This window comes from Betta splendens, chromosome 4, assembly GCF_900634795.4.
Source record: "Betta splendens chromosome 4, fBetSpl5.4, whole genome shotgun sequence".
Taxonomy (NCBI): Eukaryota; Metazoa; Chordata; class Actinopteri; order Anabantiformes; family Osphronemidae; genus Betta; species Betta splendens.
Window position 1 is genome coordinate 28,503,127 of NC_040884.2, and position 22,861 is coordinate 28,525,987.

The window sequence follows — 22,861 nt, forward strand, 5'->3', positions numbered from 1 at the left end:
TTTCTGTTTCACTCAAAAATAAACAGACAAGTACATTAGACAAGTTTTTATTATTCACAAGTTGTATATAACACACACATATACATATGTGTGTGTGTGTGTGTGTGTGTGTGTGTGTGTGTGTGTGTGTGTGTAATACGAAATATATGTGTGTGTGTGTATGTATATGTATATATGTATGTGTATGTATATCTATGTATGTGTATATGTATGTATATATATGCATCCTATTATACCTGCAGACTTAGTTCTGCTTTTTAACCGCTACAACATCTGTGTGGGTGTCAACTAATTTAAGATGCAATGCCATGAAAAAAAAAGTCTAAATCTAATTAGCATATAGGTAACGTGGCGACTTGTTTGGTTCTGTCGTACCTTTCTGTTAAGACTATAAGTAAAGGAAAACTCGAGTCAAAAATAGACGAATGATGACGAATGAGGTCCAGCAGCAGTTATCTACGAAGCCTGAGTTTGACGGGTACAGCAGGCGGCGGTGTGAGCGCTCAGGTTGTGGCTGTTATTAAAACACGAAGAAGAACTAGTGGCAGACGAAGAAGAACTAGTGGTAGACGAAGAAGAAGAAAACAAACAGTTGCGGAGGTTTGACGCGGTTGATGCGATGCTGCGGGAGCAGTCTAGATTAGCGGTCCATTTGCTCGTTTAATGCGGCCTCATGGCTGCAGTGCGGAGGATCCGTTCGTGTTTCCCGCTCCTGCAGCCACGCTGTCACGGAGCGACGCCGGCGACCCGCACACCCCACCACGCTGCGGCTCCGGGCGCCTTCTGGCCGAGACGCGCGTCTCCGCTAACCTCCAGGGGGCTCGCGCTGTCCGCGAGCAGGCCGACGGCCACAGGCGACCTGCCCGGCGGCCATCGGACGCGGGTGTCACGGGAGGATGAGGCGTTCATGGAGGACAGCGAGGTGGAGGAGCTGTTCCTGCAGCAGACTCCAGCCCTAGGAGACGGGCGCCACCGGGTGTTCATCGTCCACCCGGACGTCAAGTGGGGGAGCAGGAAGCAGCATCTGACCACCGGTAGGACAGAGCACGCAGACGGGACGGTGAGGGTCGCATGAAGGGTTCCACTAACCGAGGCGTGTCGTCTCTAGCTGAGCTGATGATGGCTGAGGCTGTGGGGCTCGTCAACACTCTGGACAGCTGGACAGTGGTGGACACCGTCATCCTCTCCACCAAAACACCACAGAAGAAGAGGATATTTGGCAAAGGCAACTTCCAGGCTCTTACAGGTGGTACTAACTTTCAGGGAGGACGTATTTGTGTGAGTTAGATATTAATAAAACCCGTCTTTCCTCAGAGAAAATCAGACAAACCGCAGGAATCACCGCCGTGTTTGTGAACGTCGAGCGTCTGTCTCCTTTGTCTGAGGTGAGCGTGGTAAAAACCCTCTGTCTGGGTTTTGTGCCCTGATGTAACCTTTTGTCATCTACGCAGAGGGAGTTTGAAGAAGCCTGGGGAGTCAAAGTGTTCGACAGGTACTCAGTGGTCCTGCACATCTTCCGCTGCAACGCCAGAACCAAAGAGGCCAAGTTACAGATCTCTCTGGCAGAGATTCCGTTGCTAAGGTTACTGGAATCTAAATAACTTATTAGTTCATACTGCTATTTAGTGCAGTTAACGATCATATTAATATTGATTAAATGTTCTTGTTGTGGCAGATCTCGTCTGAAAAATGAAATTGCAGACTTGGATCAGCAGGGTGGAGGCTCCAGATACATCGGCGGTTCAGGTACTGTTTCTGTAGTGGGGCTTTAAATCTGCTGAGCCGGTTGAAGTGTATATTTTTACATTTGGCGACTCCTCGCAGGCGAGACTCTGTTCGAGGTGCAGCAGAGGCTGCTGAAGGAGCGGGAGCTGAAGCTCCGCGCCGCGCTGGAGCGCCTGCGGAGCAAGCGGCACCTGCTGCGCTCCCAGCGCCAACACAAGGAGTTCCCCGTGGTCTCGGTGCTCGGATACACCAACTGCGGTGAGCGCCGCGCGGCGCCGCGTGCCACCGCGCGCCTCTGCCGGCGCTCACGTCTCCTCTCCGCCACCAGGGAAGACGACGCTGATCAGGGCGCTGACGGGCGACGCCGCGCTGCAGCCCAGGGACCAGCTGTTCGCCACGCTGGACGTGACGGTGCACGCCGGCCTGCTGCCCGGCCGCGTGGCCGTCCTGTACGTGGACACCATCGGCTTCCTCTCCCAGCTGCCCCACCAGCTCATCGACTCCTTCTCTGCCACCTTGGAGGACATCAAGCACTCGGTGAGCGAGCGCTTGGCGTGACATAACCAGGGCCGGTCAGAGCCCAGTGAACCGACCGACCGTCTCATGCTTCCAGGACCTGCTGCTTCACGTCAGAGACGTCAGTCACCCAGAGACCGTGAATCAGAAGGTGAACGTGTTGAACGTCCTGAAGAACCTGCGCGTCCCTGAAACGCTCATCAGCTCAATGATAGAAGTCCACAATAAAATCGACCTTGTTGATGAGTAAGTAAAGCTGCTGCTAAAAGCCTAAAGTTTGATTTATGTTGAGAAAAGGATGCGGTCACAACTGCAGAGCATTTCTTGTTTTTTTTCCTGCAGCTACAGGCCAGCGGAGGCCAACGCGCTGGCCATATCTGCCCTAGAGGAGCGAGGCCTGCAGGAGCTGAAGGCAGCGGTGGAGGACAGGATCCTGAACTGCACGGGGAAGCGCGTGGTGGACCTCCGCGTCGACCTCAGCTCGCCTCAGCTACAGTGAGAGCCCGCTCGCGCCACCCCTTCACCGAGTGACAGCGATCTTACATTCCCCGTGTCCTCCTTCCCAGGTGGCTGTACAAGGAGGCCGCCGTTCAGGACGTGCAGGTGAACGCAGACGAGGGGTCGGCCGTGGTCAAGGTCATCATCAGCACGGCGGCGTACGGACGATACAGGAAGCTGTTCAGCGGCGGATAGTACAAGAACCTGACCCAGAGCTCAGACGCGTTTATGCACTGTAGTATGTATTAAAAGATAGGGGATTCATTTGCAAAAGGATGGGAAACATTCTTGTTAATATTAAAGTGGAATCACGTATAATAAAATGGAAAAATAACAAGATATAAAAGCTGTATCAGTGGAATCAGTTCACAGCCATCTGGGTCTTTATCTGACTGCTGTTCTTCTGGAGCAGTTTTTGGTTCAGTGCGATGACCAGAGGGCAGAGTGGAAGCGGCCCCACAAAGTCTCCTGCGATGATGTTCAGGCTCTTGGGCTCCGAGCCCGGCATCTGCTCCTCCACCCATTCCCTCAGACGCTCCCAGTTGCTGAAGGTGAGCGTGCGCAGGGACTCCTTTGGGTTCTGGGCGATAAAGGCCCTGTCAGCCGTCAGGTTCAGGCCGGAGACGAAGAAGCTGTCTGTGTAAAGGAAAACGAGCACAACGTGTTTCACTGTGAACACTCCTGACTGATTTAACGATGGGACGTGATGCCTCACACTGACCAGGACGCCCCAGGTCCTGGTGCCAGTCCAGGTAGCTGATGACTCCTTGTGCCGTCCTCTGATTGGCCCACAGGTACGGGACGGCCGGCCACAGCTCCTGGTGTCTGGCTGCCGCCTGCGACTCGTAGGACACGATGACCTGCTGACCAGACGCCCACAGGCTCCGCAGGGTCAAGTCTGACTGCTGCGAAGGGCAGACGGACACGATGAGGCCCCGCTTGGCGTTTATTACCTGAACCGGCGCCACGCGGGCACACCGACCTTGCGGGGACAAAGTTTTGAGCCGAACAGCTTCTTGAGGGACCGGATAAAGGCCTCGTGGCGCTTGTCGTCCATCCCCTCGAAGTGGCTGCAGGCGAGGATGACGACCTCCCTCGGGTGAGACTCGAGCCAGGTGGCGACGGACAGAAGGGTTTCCTGTGAGGGGAGGGCGTTTACTGAGAGGAGCCGCGAGCACCCGCCGCGCAGCGTCGGCCGCTGGGGTCCGTGAACTCACCACAACGGTGAGATGCGTGTATATGACGTGTGTGAAGTACAGGTCGCTGGACGGGTCGTTGGGTTTGTGAGCAATGCGGAGATCAAAGTACCGGATGCCCAATGAAAGCTGCTCCTCGATGCTTTTATCCTAATGAGAAAGGAATTCAAATACAGTAAAATAATGTTTTATAACGTTTTACATTTGTAGAAGAAGAATTAAATTCTACAAGCCACGTTCGTACCTGCGTCGTTGACCATTTAAATATGAGCGGCCTGGTGAAGCAGTAGAAGAGTCTGTCCAGAAGCCTGAAAAGGTTCGACTCCGACCGCACCAGCGGCGAGTTGATGTCCAGACAGTAGCTCATGGCGTCGTGGCTTCCTGTCAACACGCACGTGAAGTGACACTGAATGTCCCAATCTCTGTTTCCCGCGCTCAACAGAATCTAAATACACAATGCACCTTGCTGCTTTGCTTTTTTTTGAATGTTAAAATCGTTGCGTGTGGATCTGATCTAAGGAAGTTCTTCACCTACACCTTGAATACACCGAACTAGCCACTTAATTGGTTCCGGTCTAATTTAGGGGATCGGGCACAGGTACCGGGTATGGCCAGGTCCGTCAGGGGAACGTCCCACAGCTCCTCGGGTAGCGCTGACATCCAGTCCTGGTAGCCGAGCTCCATGTTGCACGCGCACACACCTGCAGGAGACTCACGGAGACCAGCAGGTCTGGAATTTACACCTGAAAAGTCCAGTTGGACCAGTCATCATGTGACCGGTTCCCTCTTCCTTAAACTCCTTCTTCCTGATTCCTCTGTGATGTTGACTGACAGCTTCAGCGCTGCGTCACAGCTGCGCCGCTATCACGGGACAAACGTGGTGTTGTATCGTATCGACCTACAGTATGTGCCACCAAACACATCTTCGTTATTTTTGCTTAAAATACCGGTAGTGAAGTGGCTGATGACGTACGGCAAAGGGGCGGGGCTAATCGGAATAGAAGAAGGTTGATCTTAAATTAGTATTAGTAAAGTATTAATAAATTAATTAATACATTTTTGTGCTTATAAAATATTTCCACTCTTTTTTAAAATAAATTTCCCACTTTATATGAAGCCTAGGTGCTGGAGTTTTACCTCAGCCTGGTTCTCTACCAGTGCAGTTCCTTTACTACTATCAGTCCTACTGATCCTGGAGCCTCTAGCTCAGACTCGTTCCAGCTTCTTGGTTGTGTCTCTGCACACCTTCTTTCACAGAATGAATGGGTTCCTGCCTGGGGGCATTTACAGCCTGTTCCTGCACTGCAGGCAGGTTTCACCAGTGATGCTGTCGACGGTCTTGCTGAAGCAGTTGCTCCGGTTGAGCTACAATTCCTCAGTCCCTCCAATAAATTATTTCCATTTCTGTGTGCTGACAAAACAGGGATTAAGGTCCTTTGACCAAATGCTGACTAGCACTATGTAGCTGATAAACCCCCGTCATTATAGAGTGATCTGACCCCAGAAAAGCTGTTTAGACACATGATGCAATGCAACCTTTTGTGTTGAAAAGAGCATGACACCACAAAAGTTTGAGCTGTAGAGCTGAACTTTCCCTGTGACCGAAAACACCAAAGACACTGACAATTTGGTGCAGATGGCAAAATCAATATGTATAGAGAAAAAGAGTTTGGCAGTGATAGCTTAAAGGAGAACATCAGGTCTGAATGGTGAGCAAATAACACAAAGGGTTTGCTTAAAAATGCTAGTTTATTGGAAAAGCTAAGTCCCACAGGCACAGCGGTGCAGGATTATTTCATATCAAGGCCTAACATGTCAGAGTCAGATAGAGGTTAAACAGTCAGGGCTGGGTTCATGCAAATAGATTTTCCATGCATTCTGCATAAGTCTTACATTCTCTAAATCGCTATATATTGCAGTGCTAGCGTTTTAGTGACTGGTGGAGCTTGATACTCACTAAGTGATACTTATAAAAGTCTGTGTCCTGTATTTCGCTTATATATGTGCTCTTCGAATACGTTGTGTAGATCTGCGGTGTCATTATTGCTTAGGTCACGTAACATAAAACTGAGCGGCTCGTGAAAACCGAGGACGATACGTTGCATAAATAGGGACAAACAAGTGTGGCCTCAAATACCAAAGAGCCTGATTCCAAGCAGCATCCACACCCAAATGTACACTTCCCCACCTCCGCTGTGCACTTAGCACATAATGAATAATTCAAGTACTTGAGTTTTCTACCGACAGTGTTGCACTACATGCTGTGATTCACATTTTGTGTAGGATGATGCAAACCGCTGCAGTCACGAGGACCATTTGAGCAGTTTCTCGTTCAGCGTAACGACAGTCGGAGCGAAGTTGCTCTCTGTGATAAAGTCCCCGGCGATGATGTTGAGGGAGCCCACCCTGGAGCCGGGCGTCTGCTCCTTCACCCAGCTGAGCAGCGCCGGGTATGTGGACATCACCAAGTCCTTGAGCGACTCCGTGGGGTGAGTGCAGATGTATTTCAGATCCTCCGTCAGATTGATCCCGGTGACGAAGAAGCCCCCTGAGACACGACAGGGCGTGAGCGGACTGCAGCTTGGGGCCGCGCGTCATAAACGACCGGCCAGCGGCCCCTTACCTGGTCTGCCATGCTGCTTCCTCTGCTCAAACTCCTCGATGAGGGCCTCGGCCTTGCATTTGTTGGCCCACCAGTAGGGGATGTGTGGCCACAGGTCGCCGTGGCAGCTGACGATACTGTGTTCATAGGACACAACCACTTGGTAGCCCAAATCCCACAGGTTTCTGAGAGTTAACGCTTCCTGAAATCAACACAATATTTAAGCTCAGTTTGGAGGATAGTAAATATTCTAAAAATGGGTCACATCTATTTTCAGTAGTGAAGCTGTGTCCTTTAGGTTTTACTCTTTACTATTTTTAGCTGTGGATCAATCCACATTTAAGGTTTGGATTTAGTGATGATTCAATGCAGCTGAACTGGGTCCATGAAATACCTTTGTTTATTATAATGGAGACATAATCTGGATAAATCAAATCATACCGTCTTGGGACAGAGTTTGGAGGCGAGTATGTTGCGTATGCTCGTGAGCAGCACCATGTGAAGCTCTGGGGTCACGGCGAGGAAGTGGCTGAAGGAGAGGATGACCACTTCTCTGGGGTGAGCGTCCAGCCACTCTCTTATTTCCATTAGGACGCTCTGTCGGGGAAACACACGCTGCCGTTTAGACCGCTTCCTCAGCAGCACCCAGTGCTTTGACATAAAGCTGCCAGGGGCGTATTAAAGGTTTATTAGCGCCCGTGGAGGTCTGCCGCTGAACGCTGAACGGCAGCTGGGGATGGATGAACGTTCATCCCCGCTCTCGTAGACAAACACATCGATGATTTAGGAGACGCGCATGAGAAAGCGCTGAGCTGAGCTGCATAAAACCTCCAGGATTACCACCGAAATGGAGGTTCAGAAGACAGATGATAAAACACGTAGCGCCATTTACATCAGGCCATAAAAAGTAAAAGGATTGAACATGTCCCTGCAGTGATGAGCGCGTCCCACGTGCAGTATTTACCTCCACAGTGAGCGTGGTGTAAACGCCGTGGTAGAAATACAGATCGCTGGAGGAGTCGTTGGGCCTGCGTGCGATTCTCAGGTCGCAGTATCTGACCCCGCAGTTCAGCTGCTGCTTTATGGTGTATTCCTGCCAGACACACACACACACACACACACACACACACACACACACACACACACACACACACACAGCTTGCAGAGTTCACCGTGCACCGTTCTTATCCTGACCTTTGACCCTGCCTGTCTGTGACACATTACCTGCGTTATGGCCCACTTGTACACAAAAGGGCGGATGAGGGGCTTCATGTACTTGTCCAGCTTTTGCAGCATGTCTGGCTGAGTGAGGTCGACGGGGGAGCCGTCGTTCGTGTCCAGACAGTAGGTTATTGCATTGTGGCTGCCTAAATGGGGCGAACACAGAGATTACATCAAGTAAAAATAGGCGATGTTTTTCCTTTGCTTTCCTCATGCGCCAGGATGTGGGTGCATTTTTCCTCAGGAGCAGCGCACCGGGCTCTAAAAATAGAAGCCCGTGCTGCGATCCGTCAAACTCCGCAGACGCAACAGCAGCATCCACTCGCACCCTCCGCCCCACGATCCGCTTCAGTGGATCTAGCGTGTGCCGTTACGGCGGCCTACCCGGGATGGCCAGGTGGTACAGGGGGGTGTCCCACAGAGCACATGGCAGCTGAGACATCCAGCTCTCCATCGGCAGCTTTCTCAGGCTCGGTTCGCTCTGAGCGGACGTGATGACCGAGGACATGCTGAGCTCCGGCTCCAGCACCTGCACCTGCGCCGCCGGGAACACAAGCGGCTTTAGACACATTTACATAGTGTTTGCACGTCAGGGCGCCGCAGCTTAAACTGAAACACATGTTCGTGTCAGCATTCAAATCACCGGTAGAGACGATGAGCAGAAAACTTCAGGACCACATACAATGACGTGAGAGGTGGAGTCCCGTTTAGCGCTCACTTACTTGATCAAACTGCTGCTGCTGCCGCCGATGATGAAACCGGCGGAACCGGCCACGACACCAGAACGCGGAAATGCGACGACTGCAGCTACACGAGCGACCCGGAGGAAGCCGTCCATCCCGGCGTGGCGGAACATGTCATGGCTGGACATGAAACATGCATGATGTGATCCGGACAAAAAGCGCGTGCGGGTCCCTGCCCGGCAGCTCAGTGCGGGTACCTTCTACACCTGCGTGGCCCGGGATGGCGAGGACGGTGGGCCGGGACCGGAACATGCTCGCTTCGCCTCTCAATTGTCCATCCCGACGGCATAATCCACGCGTGATCCGCCCCGTGTCCTGCAGGCGCGCGACGCAGAGAGAGTCCCCGCGATGAGCCCGGGCGCGCGTCGGTGCCGCGAGGCGCAGCGGCGAGCGGGGAGGGCGGCACCGCGCCGCGCCTGCTGACGGATCAGCAGATGCGGAGGCTCTCATCTTAAAGAGCCCGGCGGAATATCGGAGGGTGATTAATGACAGCGCGCGCGCTGATACGGGCGCTGGACACTGTCCGACACAACCTACTCACTGCAGCGCGTAACAAACCTACCAAAGCAAAAGCGGCCGCTGCTCGCGGCGAAACGCTTGATGAGACGTCACTAAGGGGGCGTGGTCGGGTTACCGGTTCAATTACAACACCTTTACACGCGCTTTTATTGTCTTGAGCCATTGCATGACTAGTAGCCAAAAACTTGAATAGGGCATCTTCAATACTGCTATACTGTATATTAGACGTCTGCCAATGCCACAGTCTGGATAAAGCATCAACACAGTGTCAGCTGTCATTCGTCTTGATATATTGTATCAGAGGTTCACCTCTGCTCAGAAACAGGCTTCCTGAGGGGAAGCTGATTGTGCAGGCTGTTTGTTTGTGAACATATACATAGTCAGGTGTTACCAAGCTATGTCAGCAGGTCAATAAAGCCTGAAACAGCACCGACCAGTGCAGTGAAGCGAACAAGAGGCTGCTCCAGCCTCATGGACCTCAGATGGAAACACACTGTGTCTGTTCTTTGCTCTGGTCTGGAACTAAAACATCCTGAAAGCTGCTGTAAACGTGGCTCACATACATACAAACACAACCTGCCCTGTTTCCCCTGATTAATATGACTATAGTGACATCTAGCTTTTCATCAACACAACCTAAAACTGTAGCGCTGCTCTGAGTCATTTACTTTTAATGTGCAGAGCCATGAAGTCATCAATCGGTTATTTTGAAAACTTTATTTGAAAAAAAACAAACTAAACAAACAACACAGCATTTCCCGTACTGTTTTAATACAAATGCAGCTCAACATGTTATTAAAGTGTGCACCAGTTTTGGGGCTTTACGATCCATTTCAGTCAGTAGTGTTTGTTTTTGGCTGCGTGGACACATACAGCATATACTTACAAAGCCGAACAGATTAACCAAACACAATGCGTTGACACAGTACTTGTTTATCCTGCACCTGACTGTAAAGAAATATGATACACAATCAATGTGCTGCACATGATGAAAGTGAAGCACACTTCAGTGCATGGCTCTACTGGTTTCATTTCTAAGTCTGGTCCTTTATTACAGCAGAGTGTGCGAGAAGTGTCATGTGTCACCTTGGCGTAAGCAGTCTGGCTCATGGAACAGCTAGTATTGCATTCCCAGGTTAACCAGCCTGTGGAGCTGCCGCCGGTCTGAACCCGACCGCTCTTCCTGTGTGTCGCACATGAGGCGACAGATAAAATTCCGTTTTCTCCTCATTCATTTGAGAAGCTGGTTTGGCTTTGTGCTTCATCTGTGGTCTGCTCGTGTTAATGAGAAGCACCACTAGGCAATTTTGGGTTTACCCAAGTTATCATTGGCAGCTCAACATTACACCTAATTAAGAAAATAGTAGATATCGAACTACAAAACCATTTCTTTTGTGATCACGTGTCGCAAGGTTTCAATTATGAACGTGGTGATTTCAATTCAATTTCTTTCACAGCCTTGTGTATAAACACTGGAAGTGAACTGAACTGGCCTCATAATTGACAACAGTGACAGTTGTGATGCTAAAAGGTAGCTATCTGATCCAAGATGATTAGGTTTTATTTGGCCTCTGCGTTTGAATTTCTGGTGACACAGATATTCAGTAAAGTGGAAGGAGCACTCAGTCGTTTGCATCGCTACTTGAAAATCCATCCCAATACTTCTAAACAAAAGCAAACTGCATTTGTGTGTATGGGAACATGAGTGTTCAATTCAACGTAAGACCAGCAACTAACGAACAGCAGGCATGATAATCTCAAAGGACTGACAGTTTTGTTCACGTGATACAGAGCTGTGTTTCTTGTGAATCTTAAAAATATCTTTTATATTTCTTCTGCTTCATGTCTACAGCACCGTTAGTACAGAGTCTTGGTCCGGTCCCTGATTGAGATGTGTTCAATGAGGTGGCCTGGCACTTAGGAAGACGGCCAGAGTTATGAGGGAATGTAAACAAACAGCTGTCACCTTTGCATGGGATGTCTGGAACCCAGAGGCTGTTTCCCACGACTCACCCCTTTCCTCTGACTCTCTGGCTGTGGCAACCTTCCTTTGGCCTCTGGCTCAGAGTCACTGAGCTCCAGGTCGGGACAGTATCCGTCACTGTCCTGGTACGATCGCATGCCTTTCACTTTGTGTTCCGACACAGGTTTAGCCCAGAGTCGCTCCTTGGATGAGCCTTTACGGGACAGTTTGTCAGAAATTCGCAGGTCTTCGGTAGTTCGTACCAAGTTTATGGTCGCCTCTTTGAAAGACCTGCCAAAGTGCTCCATGGCAGCCTTACGGAAGCTGCTCCTATTCAAAGTCTCGCTGGAAGCATCCTGGCCACTGGGCGTCTGGACAGAATCGTCTTTTGGAGCCACAAACTTCTCCAGGAGGCCGTTAGATTTGGGTATGCACACTCTGTCTTGGTCCAGTTTGCCTTTGTTCTTGGAGGAGTGGCCATGGAGCGCTGCATGCAGGGCTAAAGGCTTGCCAGTTGATTTGACAGGTAAAGATGGATTGTTCAGGCGGCTGGAGGAAGACAGTCGGCCGTTGGGGCGCTCCTCTCGCCGACCATGTCCGTGCAGCTGAGGCTTCCCCTGCCCCAGCCCCTCGCTAGCAGGTTCAGCAACATTCCCACTATTGTCTGGGCACAGTGGCCCGTTACCAGATTTGGAGCTGAGACTGCCATTACCAAGAGCTGAGGTTTTGGGCATTTTCAGCTTGAGGGTGATCCTCGGAGGAGCGCGAAACAGCATGCTCTCCAGTGGTGACGAAGCAGGGAGCCCTTAGGAGGCAGGAACACACACAGAACTCAGCTGACTCAAGTCACACTACACGACTTTAGCACACAGACAATAACAGACAGCTCACCAGCAGATATCTCCTGGTTCATGAGCTTCACATGCAAGTTGAACATTTGCTCCTGGGCTTTACTCTGCAGCAGCTTCAGCTTTTCTCGTCGACTCACCATGTAGCACAGATTCCTCACCTGCGGAATGACACAAAAGTGTCACGTTTGCTTTACTGCCACACCATCATATGTTGTGAAATCCACAGGCATTATCTGAAGTTCCAAGTAATCAGTCATAGTATATCTCATGTTCAAAAGGTCAATGGCTGCAGTGCATGGATCACAGACTTGCGTCTATGAGGAAAGGTCTACATCAGGTTTGTTTTTCCATTCTCCGGAACCCAATCTGCAATTTCTTACTACATGATACAAAGTCTGTGTAAGTCTGTTTTTTCAGTTTTTAAATAAAACATTTGAATTACAAAAATAAACATCAAGACATGAGTGAGTCTATGAGTCTAGGCCAAAGGTTCAAAGATGTGTGCACATGGTGGACAACCACATCAGCCAATCTGTTAAATACAACCTTTATAAATTGACTAACTCCTTGAAATAAATTCTCATAAATCTCTAAAAACCAATACAATTATGTAAACAAATATTAGTATGTGCTGAGAGATATGCAAAAAAATATCTTGCCTACACACTAAAGGTGACAATACTGCAGTAAAACAAGCACCCACCCTTTCCAGATCTTGTCGCAGGTGCATGAACATCCGCATGCGTGTATGGATGCTGTCCTCCTGAGGCTGCAGCACCAGGTTCCCCTCCTCCTCCTTAGGTGGCAGCAGAGGTTTGTTAAAATTACTTTTCCTCTTGAGCTTCCAGTACTGATAGATGAAATCGGCCAGGCACTCGGAGAGGCCGAGGAGCGGGGCCAGCTCCTCCAGCTGAATGAGTGAGTAGAAGTCCTCCTCCAGCTGCTGCAGCCTCTGAGCCCGCTGGCCCACCTTCCCCGCCTCGGTGGAGGGTTTGGAGCGAGCTGGGCTCACGCCCGTGTCCCCAACTTTAAATTTGCTGTGCTTGAGGCAAAAAGACTTGAACTTGACTTCATCCCCTTCATCCAGGATGGTCTTCATTTCCAGGCTGTGCTCAAAAGCGCATGTCACATGGAAAGGAGTGGTGCAGTTCTTCACAGAGCACTGAAAGCAGAATGAAACAACAGGTTTTATATTTGCATTACCTTCAGCCAAATACTGGAAATATCAGATTGAGCAGCAGGGCTCACAAAATATTGTATTAGTGTGACGTACAGTGGTTAACACCACCTCAACAATGATGATGATGATAATAATAATAATTATTATCATTAGTTCAATTATAATGCCTTTTCAGAATCGGTTACCTTCAGACAAAGTTAAAATTTGTATCAGGATTTTCAGCTACTCTGCATATTCAGCATATCTTTAGTTATATACAGTACTATTTATTACTGTTATATTTGTTATTAGTGAGTGCACAGATTCCCACTGACCTGGATACATGCACCGGTCTTCAGTTTGCACAGGCTGCAGATGAGTGACCAGCGGCTGGGTGGGATGTGAGAGACCTTGGTGATGGGCTCCATCCTCTCGGGACAAGCGATGCTCACCTGCAGAACAGCAGAATGGCTAGAGATCTGGAGACGTAGAGCTGCTCAAAGAGATTGAAAAGTTCTTGTGCCTTTACCTCTGGGATCCACAGGGCACAGCTGACATGAGCCCACTTGGTGCCTGCACGTGTAGCCTTCATTGCACCCCCCTTCTGGGGACACAGAAGGCACTGTGGATCGATCCCCAGTACACATGTCCGGCACAGCCAGTTTCCGACAGGCACTTTAACTATGCCGTAGCAGGCCTGTGGGCAAAGCAGTGAATAGCACTGGAGACATTTACGTATAACTGGCACATTGATTGTCAAAGTCCTTATTGAACGGAGGAGAAAAGAGAAGCTCATGTGCAGCCTGTGTACTTCCTTACCTGGTGCACACAGATGTTGCACTTGTCACAAAACACCATGTCATTGCCTTCTTCGCTGTCAGGGGAGCGGCACACGTCACAGATGACATCCTCGTCATATTCAATCCCCAAACCCTCCACTGTCTCAATGGCATGGTTCATATTTTCGTGGCACTGTCTCTCCAGGGCCTCTATTGCTCGCTCCATTGTCAGTTCATCTATGGGCCGCTCTCCTGGAGGACAGACAGGACGTTGCCACACATGGCGGGAGAAATGGACAGCAGACAATGTTATGACTTCATCAGCTGAAATCTTAATGCACTTTAACATTTATGTTCACAATAATGATGAATGTAACTGAACACATCTCTCCCCAAGAGAGAAATTAAATTCATAGTGAAGAAATCCATCACACTCCAGCGTCTTACCCATGCAGCCCAGCTCTCTGTTGAGAGCTTGCAGCCAGTGGAGGTCCATATCATCCAGATCATAGCGACCCATGGCCTCTGCCAGCTCTTTGATGTTTATATAATTTGGTTCTGTTGAGTCCTGGGTCAAACACTGGATGGGGTGGGTGTAAAGCACTTCCTTCGGCTTATCTGTAATAATTCTGAACATGGAAGACAAGCCTTTCAGTGATGTGGTTTATTCTGCTCTGTTCTCCTGGGAACATTAGTGTTACCTGACTGACGGCTCTGGGATGGTGTCTGGACTCACTAGCACCTGAACCCCCTTCTCCCACTCCTGTTTCCAGGTGTCTGCCAGAAGATAATAGTCCTCTGGGGACACATGGTGGGAGTCGGGCAGTTTCATAGCACTGATCAGGTCTTTTCTGAACACCTGCAGGAAAGAGAGTCAGTTACTCACAGACACTTCATGTGTGACATTCAGGTCAGAGCCTCCCAGTGAGGGGTACTTACTTCAGCCGGTTTCTTCTGCATGGAGATGGGGGTTTCAGATTTATTCCCATATTTGTTGGACGAGCAGAAAGAGGTTGAAGGACCTAAACAAAAGTAAAAAAAAAAACGTAATTATGAAAAATATTTGTGAGAAAGAGTGTGACTTAGGTTACAGGGTTTCTTGAACATACTCTCATTGTCAGAACTGTCGCTGCTGCTTGAAGACCTGAGACGTTTCATCCTGTAACATCCTGCAGACAAAAAGAGAAAGATGACAGTCAAAGTAGGTAAATAATATATAAATAGCAAAGTATAAAAGAAAAAAGAACTTAGGTTTACTCACCATAAATTTTAAATTAAAAACCATGCTAGTCAATCGTGATGAGTCCTTACTCACAACTCAGTTGCTGCAAATAGAGAGAATACTGGTAAATGTGTAGGAAAACAACTTAAGCCTTACTATGAAAAGTCGATTATATTAAGCTGCTAACAACATCAAGCCTTGATGTTTAATGGCTCAGTTCAGAGCCAAAGCCAACATAGACAGAATAGCAACAGTATGTGGCTTCGGCCTCCTGAGCCGCTGGACAGCTCATTAGCAGTTTTTTAAAAAACAGTGCGTCTCAACATACAGTACGCTGTTTCATCAGACAGGATATGCCTCACATTCCCCATGGGGGGTTGGGGGGGGGGGGGTTCAGCTCCACGGCACAGTACAAGGTAAAAAGGCTCCAAATAGTTACTTCTTCTGATTAGCTCAGCTGGAGCCTCAGTAAACCGACAGCGACGCACACTTTATATTTTAGTCGGACAAACTGCTCTATAATAAAACGCATTATACTGCGTTCATCTCTGCTTCCGTCACACACTCAAAACTGACATAAACAAGCCTGAATTAGAAGTATTGTGAAGTTTGGTTGTTCGCCAATGTAAACAATCCATCACTTAGGTACGGTTGTAGATCATTATTAGTTGATACGCATTTATTATTTTTAACCACTTTGCATCGGACACCTCCAGACGTCTTGGCTGAGACAGAGCAAGAATCGCCGGTGAGGGGCTGCAGGCTGCGAGCGGATATGACGTCACGCGTTCACGTGTTTGATTTGAGGTTTTAGTGGAAAAAAACAAAAGTGCGAGCACACCGACGCGGCCGCATTGACGCCGCTGGTTGCCTCCAGCAGCGTGTCGTCTCCAATGTGCTAATGACCGGGCGAACCTTAAAAAGGTCGACCCGTGAGCAGCCCACAGCGCAGCCCAGTTGGCGCCAAACGCAGTCGCGCGCACGCAGGCCTGCAGCGGTCTGCGCCGCAGCCTGTGGAGAAATCAAACATGGGCGCCACCGTCATACAAAGATGTCACTTCCTACTGCCATAAAGGCGAACGCTTCTACTGAGACGAGTCGCCTTTTCGTCAGCGTGGGGAACGGCTCGCTAGCAGAACCACTTTGAGTCAATACCCGCCGACATTTCCCAGCCGAGGAGGCAGAGAGGGCGCCTGCGGGAAGCATCGGTCCAGGGCTGAGCCTGGAACACGGAGCCCCAGTGAACACGCGAGCATATTGTTCACGTTCTGCCTCTCTTACCTCCGGTCCACGCTTCACTCCAACCACATATTAACCCCGGTTCGACTTCCGACATACACGTAAAATCAATGGCGCCGGTTGGGATATGCTTCAGATTTAGCTGGTGTGCCACCACACTGGGACTCTCCAGGGCTGCAATCTGTCCACCACCACGACACAACACCTCTATTGTACCGCGCCTCGCGCCCGGTCCTAGAACCCGCCGCGTTCCTGCAGCCTGGGTGCGCTCGATTTGCCCATTCGCATAAACCTGCCGCGCCACTGACGCCAATAATAACAACAAGGCAACAGATATACAGTCACACGCGTTCAGGCATTAGACAGCTTTAATGTGACGGTGGTTTATAAAACATCCGCGTGCAGAAACGACAAATAACAGGACACATTCATACGAACAAATGCTCTACAAAAATCCGGTACAAAAGATTTACAATTAGTCACAGTTTGTATGTTCCTCTTAAAGGCAAGTGTACACAAGTTGACAAACTGCATTTACAGATAAATGAGTCAGCGAGAATCTCTAGGAAATATTGGGTGAAGTCTAACGGTTTTGTATATCTGGAAAAAAAGCTGAAGTGAAAAATTGTGAAGTGGCTCAATGAGGAAGACAGCACATTTCTGTGAACTCACCAGTGACAACACCAACACCACCCGGCTTTACTGAAAAACAATCTGATAATCCACTGCAAGACTCCGGTTGTGCTCTTCTACAGTACACCAACTATCCACTATCTTGATGAAGGCTATTTATAAATCCACTCTTTTCAATCACCTTCTTCAGTTTTTGTTTGGGTAGTGCATCATAGCGTATAAATAGCATTACAGTTCCATCTGCCTTCCTATTCTGGTTATTTCTCTCTGCCTCGTCGGAGTATTAGTTCTCGTTAACCTGCACCTCCTCATCCCTTTCAAATGACACCATATGAATTGAAAACTACTCCAGATGATGTGCAACTGCAAGCAGTAGAAAGAAACCGGACAGTTCATCGGATTACAAAGGGAAACCAAATGTTTCCTTCAACTTTACTTCCTACAGTTACAGCTACACAACGGAATCACACATCTTTAAAAAAATTACAAAGAACATTAATTTGTTTTTTTACAAAATTACCAGCAAAGAATAGATATACATCAAAGCCTGGCATTCGTACCCTTGTGTCTATTCGGTAGAAACTGATCAATTCATTTAAATGAACAGCAAAATATACTAAACTTTCACATATGACTTTTGGCCTAACATATCTGTAGTTATTACGCCTACACAGCATGCTTCAAACATACAAATTTAAATAAACAATATTAACTAAACCACGCAAATGAATCCTACAGGAAACAATAATATAAATTTCATATAAAATATTTTCCCTCAGGGATTTTGTGCTTTTGCTTTCTCCAATGCAGTGACTGTTTCAGGCAGTAAAGAAAGCTTTAATAAAAAATAAAAAAACATTTACAGCAAAAACCTGTAATCACAATTAACAAAAGCAAAATGAGAGTCCGCAAAAATAAAAAGATTCAGCAAATACATTCATGGAAAGAAAAATATTCACAGCAGCTATGATTGATATGATTTTGTATCTTGATAGGCAGTTGCAATTGGTCTGTTGACAAATGGTTAATGATGCTTTGTATTATAAAGTCTCAGTCTGTCTGTGCAATTATTTGAGGCCAAAATAAAAAGGCAAATAGTTCATTGCTACAAATTCTTTTTAAAATCTACGTCTGAAGAAAACTTTGTCTTGATTTGTTCTCCTGCTTCACAAGCCCATCTGCATGTCAGCGAAGTTGAAAAAGTTGTCCACGTCTCGAGATGACGAATCTTTGTCATCAGAGACGAAAGCCTGTTGAAAAAGCACAACATGTTCTGTGCTGCTGTTTTCTAAGTGTGTGTAAAATGTAAAAACATACAAACGCTGCCAACCCAAAGTGATTACCTTTGTACCACTGAAAACTTCGTTGGCGATGTTTTTGCAGGCTTCTACAACTCCGTCACCATTCAGCTCCAGGGCAATGACGGGACCTTTAGCAGTGAGGGATGAAGGTCACAATTCTAAGTTACAGTAACAATCCAAACTCATGTTTACACATGTATTTATAATAAATATGGGATTTCCTGTTTAATGCAAAATCGTATTGAATATACACAGGCTTTCTTAAAGATGTATCAAACGGTTACTGTAAGCTGTCAGTCTCTAGTGTTGTCATAATAAAAAACATGAGTAAATTGGCCACAAGAGTTTTCTACTTTTGAATGTAAAGCTACACTAAACTGTCACTGGAGAGGGAAATAGATGCTTTAAGAATTAAAGCAGAAGAAAGACAACAGGAACAGAACAGAGCAAGTGACATAACATGACATCAGTACCTGTTTTTTCTGCTACTTCATACATGCAAAATTACCTTTGGTGATCCAGTCCACCAGATCGTCTGCACTGTTGTGAAACACCCTCTTCACATCTTCAGGTCGCATGGACACTTCCTTTGTCTGGATTAGCACAAAACCTTTAGCGGTCACCTGTAAATATGGAATAAAAATGCCATAGAAACATTTAGACGTTGTAGAAAAGGCTCCAGCCTGTATTGACTAACTGTCTTTACTCTCCCACAAGTGGATCCAGTCTCATGCTTATGTGATCGAGTAATGCATATTTTGGAAACAGCTCAGACATAACTGGAATGTGCAAGTAGCAACAAAGTCATCTTATGAAGGAGGCGTGGCGCTTCAGATAAAACAAGATCTCATTTAAGAATCAAAGTTTCACAATATTTTCGTGAAACCTATGACTTCATGGCACAATTTCAATGTGCAGCTTGTCTTTCTGTGCAAAGTGTAAACACAGTTGAAGCATGACTGACTTCTCCCTAACTTCGATATAAATAGAAAGATGAATGCAGACATGTTATGTTTCAGTGAGTAGGCTATGATGCATCATTACCCTTTTTCCACTTACACATATTCATAACTTCTAACTTTATAACTTCTGGCTTTACACAAACCAAAGTCTCACCTCGTCAATCAGTTTGCGGGCGTTGGCGGTGGTGTACTCTCCAGCAAAGAAAACAAAAAGGCAGGACTCTTCACTGTCCTTACGTCTGCCTCCCTTTGTTAAAGGCACAATGCTGCGTGAGGGGTCGGTGGAGATTCGAACAGACTTGAATTCAGATTCTGGGTCCGGGGCTGGTACGTAATCCAAAACTGATGTGGCCTCCGGCAGCAGGCTCCAGTTATTCTCTCCAGACACTGGCGTGAAGTCGTGGATGTTGCTCCAGTTGTTGTTGAATATGCTGAGCCCAGCATCCTTAAAGTGGAAGGCCAGCTCGGGGTAGAAGTACTGAAAACAGCTGAACTTCATGCCAGTAGACGACTCGATGATGGGTTGTGTGGCACAGCACAAAAAAACCTCCATCTTTTTACAGTCCCGCGTGCGAAACTGCTGACAGGCCACCACGCACTTGATGTCCTTACAGTCTCTGAAGAACACACTGCCCTTGACAGGCCCGAGAACGATGCGGCAATTGACACAGTCATCGATGGTGATCGTTGCGGAGTGGTCGAATACATAGATGTTGCAGTTCTCACACTCTTGGATGACAAATTGTTGCCCGTCTAGTTTGCCAGGCAGTCGGCCCACAGTGACATCTTTGAGTCCAGTCAGCATGTAGTCTTTGGGGTCAACCTAGGGCGAAAAAAAATGCGTTGAGCATTTTTTAGTATACCAGTATGTACAGATTCCTATTACTCGGATGTAGTAACAACAGAGGCGTTTTAGTATCATGTTTCAGTACCATCCAAACCTTTCCCTGCATGAATTACATCCAGTTAGATTCAGTTACTTTCTATACCCAGTCCTTCTTCATTTGAGACAGACACTGCGCTCGTCTAATAATGCTTATATTACATTTAAGATGATTATTCTTTAAGTCAAAACGGAAGTTGAACTACTTCTTAGTCGACGCCCAAACTGTGAGAACAAACCATGTTAAGTGTGGTCAGCCGAACACTGAACTACGCAGGCTAGAGTAGTAATCCGATAATGAGATAATGCTGGGTACATGAAGTTATTTTAAAAGCTCAAGAGGGTTTGTGGACGACTGTTAATAATAAACACTCGCTGCATCCTGTGGCCCGTTGAGTAACAAAACAGCAGATCCGAGTGTGTCGAGGCTGTGTCAGGTTGCGCAATGGTTAAGCGCTCACCTTTAACCATTGTCGCAGCACAGGAAATCAGCACACACACATATAAACAGCACCATCAGATAGCAGGCTACAGGTTACAGATGCAGTGCAAAAGGGCCACCAGCGTCAACCCACTGATGCACCTAAGCATGCGTAAACCAGGTGCGGGGCTCGTTTTGTAATGTCTAAATTAAAGCGCGTCATTGCACCGCTTTGTCGCTAAATTAACATTGAGGCGAGAGAGCCGTATTTGCGTTGTTTGGCCTGATTCCAGTTAACCGACCGTCTTCGTTACCTTTTCTCTCTTGTCCCAGCTGTACTGCTTCGGAGCCTCGTCGGAGCTGTTGCCAAGGGGAACCGCGTTGCTTGTCGTCGTAGTTTCGGCAGTCGTTGCTGTCGGCGTACGATCCTCTTTTTCAGATGATTTTCTCTTGGATTTCTTCGAAAAGAAGCAACCCATTTTGGTTTTCGATGGCGACCTGATTAAGTACCTGTTCTATATCTAACGGTGACTTACAGAATGTAAAAAAGGTGAGGAAGAAGCTTACGTACAGTTTAGCGTTAGTTTTTTTTTTTTTTTTACCTTCCCCTTTCCCTGCCTAGTTTCACAACCAATAAATGCCGTGATATTCGTTACATCATCCAATCACAAACCGGAACGAAGTGACGGAGGCGCGTAAAAGAGGCGTGCACTCGTGAGGCGTTTACTAATAATCGTAAATAAACGTATTCATCCAATTTTGTGTTTATAGTGTGTACTTATGCCCGTTGTTAATGACAATATATCCTTACCCTACCTATGTACTCAACGTTTACTGTTATGTTTGGGACATATATATAGTTTTAACAACTGCTAAACGCTTTAAAACTTTTAAACGCTTTTATTTCTTAAAAACAGACAGTACATTATCTAATATATGTACGTGAAATTAGACCTCTGAGTGTGTCTTAATTAAGTTACAATTACACGTTGCATATGCATTGCATGTAACAACGATACTAACTCTGCGGTATTAACTGCTATTACCACGCTCCTACCACGGGTAATTCAAGTAGCCATTGAAATTGCTACATTAACGTGAAGGCACCGTTCTCTACACATTGGGCACACCCCTCTGGGCGTTGTCTTCGCCCAAAAAGAAGCTTATGAGCGAGCTTGTTAACTATATTTAAGATGCAGTAGAATGTTGAAAATAAAATTATATATATGTGTATGATGTATATATGTCTAATATATAGACATATATAGACACGCTAGGCCTATAATGAGGGTTCACAAGGATAAATATTAGTTGATTCCTCTTACATTCTCCTGCTGTCAGTCCAGTCTACATATCCCCCTTTCATTATGTGACAAATGTATTGTTGAGATTTAAAAAAACGTAGTAGAAGGTGTGTATTGAATGATTTATTTTGGGACTGTCTCAATAGCGTACAATGAACTTTACACAGCTTCTATTAAAACACTAAAGCAGTTAAAGAGCTGTGAAAGTGAGCAATGGTGGTAAAATCTGGTTATAAAACCACCTTTATATATTTTAAAGGTCAATAGCGCAGACAGAAACTAGTATTCTGACTCTGGATTTGTCACTGGATTAAGCTTCACGTAATCAAATGTTGTTTTGCAAGAGATGGTTATTAGGGCAGCTTCTCCCTGGATCGTCGTCGCACCCCCTCACACTGATCCCCCTGGTACAATCCCACCTCCCACCTACTCTCACCACCTCCACTTTATCCAAAGCAGAATGCTGAGTTTCAAACGGACCAGAACAGACCACGTGAGTTTCCTGTTTTGGAGAAGACCGAGCACAGAACTGCACAATCATCAGCCCCCCCAAAGTCAGTGACTCAGTGGGTCGTATCTCGGGCTCCGTGGCCTCTTTCAGTGACAGTGACTTGGGCAGCGCAGTCTCCCTCCCGGCAGCCTCCTCCTCCGCGCGTTGTACCTTTAAAAGGTTGAACTCGCCGGTCTGCGGTCTGGGAGCGCTCGTCTCAGCCGTGTGTTTACCTTCCAGGAGTGACATGGCACAGAGGCGGTGATCTGTCAGCAGCAGCAGCAGCATCCTGCACCATGGCCGCTCTCCCACGGCCCGAGCGGAGAGGAGCGCGCGCCGCGCTGCACGCGATGCTGCCCGTATGGATATTACTGAGCGCCGTGTCTGGGCTGAAGGCGGACGACGACGCGATGGAAGAACTTGCGACCGAGAAGGAAGCCGAAGAAAGTCACCGCCAGGACAGCGTGAATTTGCTGACATTCATTTTGCTGCTGACCTTAACCATTCTCACCATCTGGCTCTTCAAGCACAGACGCGTCCGCTTCCTTCACGAAACCGGGCTGGCCATGATATACGGTGAGCCTTAGACGGGGATTAGACGTGAAACACACACACACACACACACACACACCGT

The 22,861-nt window shown here is 47.6% G+C and overlaps 6 protein-coding genes across 9 annotated transcripts in view; 2 read left to right on the forward strand and 4 right to left on the reverse strand.

Moving 5' to 3' along the window:
• Positions 1 to 332: 332 nt before the first annotated feature.
• Positions 333 to 3,012, forward strand: gtpbp6 (GTP binding protein 6 (putative)). The gene is made up of 10 exons (XM_029147819.3): positions 333 to 1,034; positions 1,109 to 1,246; positions 1,315 to 1,385; positions 1,452 to 1,582; positions 1,676 to 1,746; positions 1,825 to 1,983; positions 2,054 to 2,262; positions 2,339 to 2,487; positions 2,584 to 2,736; positions 2,808 to 3,012. The coding sequence occupies exons 1-10, from the start codon at positions 674 to 676 to the stop codon at positions 2,932 to 2,934; spliced, it is 1,569 nt and encodes a 522-aa protein (XP_029003652.1). The 5' UTR covers positions 333 to 673; the 3' UTR covers positions 2,935 to 3,012.
• Positions 2,961 to 4,885, reverse strand: si:dkey-66a8.7 (PI-PLC X domain-containing protein 1). 2 transcript variants are annotated; one of them, XM_029147820.3, is made up of 6 exons: positions 4,538 to 4,885; positions 4,180 to 4,316; positions 3,957 to 4,085; positions 3,722 to 3,877; positions 3,455 to 3,644; positions 2,961 to 3,375 (listed from the first exon to the last, which is right to left on the reverse strand). In XM_029147820.3, the coding sequence occupies exons 1-6, from the start codon at positions 4,617 to 4,619 to the stop codon at positions 3,101 to 3,103; spliced, it is 969 nt and encodes a 322-aa protein (XP_029003653.1). In that variant the 5' UTR covers positions 4,620 to 4,885; the 3' UTR covers positions 2,961 to 3,100. The 2 variants fall into 2 exon arrangements, with proteins under 2 accessions (XP_029003653.1, XP_029003654.1); XM_029147821.3 differs by having other exon boundaries at positions 3,461 to 3,644; positions 4,538 to 4,883.
• A 780-nt stretch (positions 4,886 to 5,665) lies between these two features.
• Positions 5,666 to 9,180, reverse strand: plcxd1 (phosphatidylinositol-specific phospholipase C, X domain containing 1). 2 transcript variants are annotated; one of them, XM_055508526.1, is made up of 8 exons: positions 8,699 to 9,180; positions 8,481 to 8,621; positions 8,143 to 8,293; positions 7,762 to 7,904; positions 7,502 to 7,630; positions 6,979 to 7,134; positions 6,559 to 6,739; positions 5,666 to 6,483 (listed from the first exon to the last, which is right to left on the reverse strand). In XM_055508526.1, exons 3-8 carry the CDS (start codon positions 8,264 to 8,266, stop codon positions 6,239 to 6,241), a joined length of 978 nt encoding a protein of 325 aa, XP_055364501.1. In that variant the 5' UTR covers positions 8,267 to 8,293; positions 8,481 to 8,621; positions 8,699 to 9,180; the 3' UTR covers positions 5,666 to 6,238. The 2 variants fall into 2 exon arrangements, with proteins under 2 accessions (XP_055364501.1, XP_040926371.1); XM_041070437.2 differs by having other exon boundaries at positions 8,481 to 9,180.
• Positions 9,181 to 9,718: 538 nt separating this feature from the next.
• jade3 (jade family PHD finger 3) lies at positions 9,719 to 16,493 on the reverse strand. The gene is made up of 12 exons (XM_029147233.3): positions 16,276 to 16,493; positions 15,034 to 15,097; positions 14,882 to 14,941; positions 14,712 to 14,794; positions 14,474 to 14,631; positions 14,220 to 14,401; positions 13,813 to 14,024; positions 13,523 to 13,690; positions 13,329 to 13,445; positions 12,538 to 12,996; positions 11,875 to 11,992; positions 9,719 to 11,788 (listed from the first exon to the last, which is right to left on the reverse strand). Exons 3-12 carry the CDS (start codon positions 14,928 to 14,930, stop codon positions 10,983 to 10,985), a joined length of 2,352 nt encoding a protein of 783 aa, XP_029003066.1. The 5' UTR covers positions 14,931 to 14,941; positions 15,034 to 15,097; positions 16,276 to 16,493; the 3' UTR covers positions 9,719 to 10,982.
• Positions 16,494 to 17,320: 827 nt separating this feature from the next.
• rp2 (RP2 activator of ARL3 GTPase) lies at positions 17,321 to 21,071 on the reverse strand. The gene is made up of 5 exons (XM_029147234.3): positions 20,748 to 21,071; positions 19,284 to 19,952; positions 18,676 to 18,790; positions 18,210 to 18,295; positions 17,321 to 18,116 (listed from the first exon to the last, which is right to left on the reverse strand). Exons 1-5 carry the CDS (start codon positions 20,910 to 20,912, stop codon positions 18,033 to 18,035), a joined length of 1,119 nt encoding a protein of 372 aa, XP_029003067.1. The 5' UTR covers positions 20,913 to 21,071; the 3' UTR covers positions 17,321 to 18,032.
• A 1,102-nt stretch (positions 21,072 to 22,173) lies between these two features.
• Positions 22,174 to 22,861, forward strand: part of slc9a7 (solute carrier family 9 member 7) — a 14,242-nt gene continuing 13,554 nt past the window's right edge. The window contains exon 1 of one of the 2 annotated variants that reach the window (XM_029146860.3): positions 22,174 to 22,803. In XM_029146860.3, the coding sequence (XP_029002693.1) occupies positions 22,524 to 22,803 (280 nt within the window). In that variant the 5' untranslated portion in view covers positions 22,174 to 22,523. The remainder of the gene's footprint in view (positions 22,804 to 22,861) is intronic. The other variant, XM_029146862.3, reaches the window with a different exon arrangement.

What these genes read in the sequence shown, in the direction of transcription:
- rp2 (XM_029147234.3), bottom strand. Translation starts at nt 20,912, where the DNA reads ATGGGTTGCTTCTTTTCGAAGAAATCCAAGAGAAAATCATCTGAAAAA. An exon ending in GCTGGGACAAGAGAGAAAAG is followed by an intron (nt 19,953 to 20,747) that starts GTAACGAAGACG and finishes TTTTCGCCCTAG; the next exon opens with GTTGACCCCAAAGACTACAT. An exon ending in CCCGCAAACTGATTGACGAG is followed by an intron (nt 18,791 to 19,283) that starts GTGAGACTTTGG and finishes CCATATTTACAG; the next exon opens with GTGACCGCTAAAGGTTTTGT.
- plcxd1 (XM_055508526.1), bottom strand. Translation starts at nt 8,266, where the DNA reads ATGTCCTCGGTCATCACGTCCGCTCAGAGCGAACCGAGCCTGAGAAAG. An exon ending in ACAAGTGGGCCATAACGCAG is followed by an intron (nt 7,631 to 7,761) that starts GTAATGTGTCAC and finishes TGTGTCTGGCAG; the next exon opens with GAATACACCATAAAGCAGCA. An exon ending in GAAGCAGCATGGCAGACCAG is followed by an intron (nt 6,484 to 6,558) that starts GTAAGGGGCCGC and finishes GTCGTGTCTCAG; the next exon opens with GGGGCTTCTTCGTCACCGGG.
- gtpbp6 (XM_029147819.3), top strand. Translation starts at nt 674, where the DNA reads ATGGCTGCAGTGCGGAGGATCCGTTCGTGTTTCCCGCTCCTGCAGCCA. An exon ending in TGGAGGACATCAAGCACTCG is followed by an intron (nt 2,263 to 2,338) that starts GTGAGCGAGCGC and finishes TCATGCTTCCAG; the next exon opens with GACCTGCTGCTTCACGTCAG. An exon ending in CTCAGCTCGCCTCAGCTACA is followed by an intron (nt 2,737 to 2,807) that starts GTGAGAGCCCGC and finishes CCTCCTTCCCAG; the next exon opens with GTGGCTGTACAAGGAGGCCG.
- si:dkey-66a8.7 (XM_029147820.3), bottom strand. Translation starts at nt 4,619, where the DNA reads ATGGAGCTCGGCTACCAGGACTGGATGTCAGCGCTACCCGAGGAGCTG. An exon ending in GACGGACCTGGCCATACCCG is followed by an intron (nt 4,317 to 4,537) that starts GTACCTGTGCCC and finishes GCGTGTTGACAG; the next exon opens with GAAGCCACGACGCCATGAGC. An exon ending in CCTGGGGCGTCCTGGTCAGT is followed by an intron (nt 3,376 to 3,454) that starts GTGAGGCATCAC and finishes TCCTTTACACAG; the next exon opens with ACAGCTTCTTCGTCTCCGGC.
- jade3 (XM_029147233.3), bottom strand. Translation starts at nt 14,930, where the DNA reads ATGAAACGTCTCAGGTCTTCAAGCAGCAGCGACAGTTCTGACAATGAG. An exon ending in ATCCCAGAGCCGTCAGTCAG is followed by an intron (nt 14,402 to 14,473) that starts GTAACACTAATG and finishes TTCCATGTTCAG; the next exon opens with AATTATTACAGATAAGCCGA. An exon ending in GTGCCCTGTGGATCCCAGAG is followed by an intron (nt 13,446 to 13,522) that starts GTAAAGGCACAA and finishes GCTGTTCTGCAG; the next exon opens with GTGAGCATCGCTTGTCCCGA.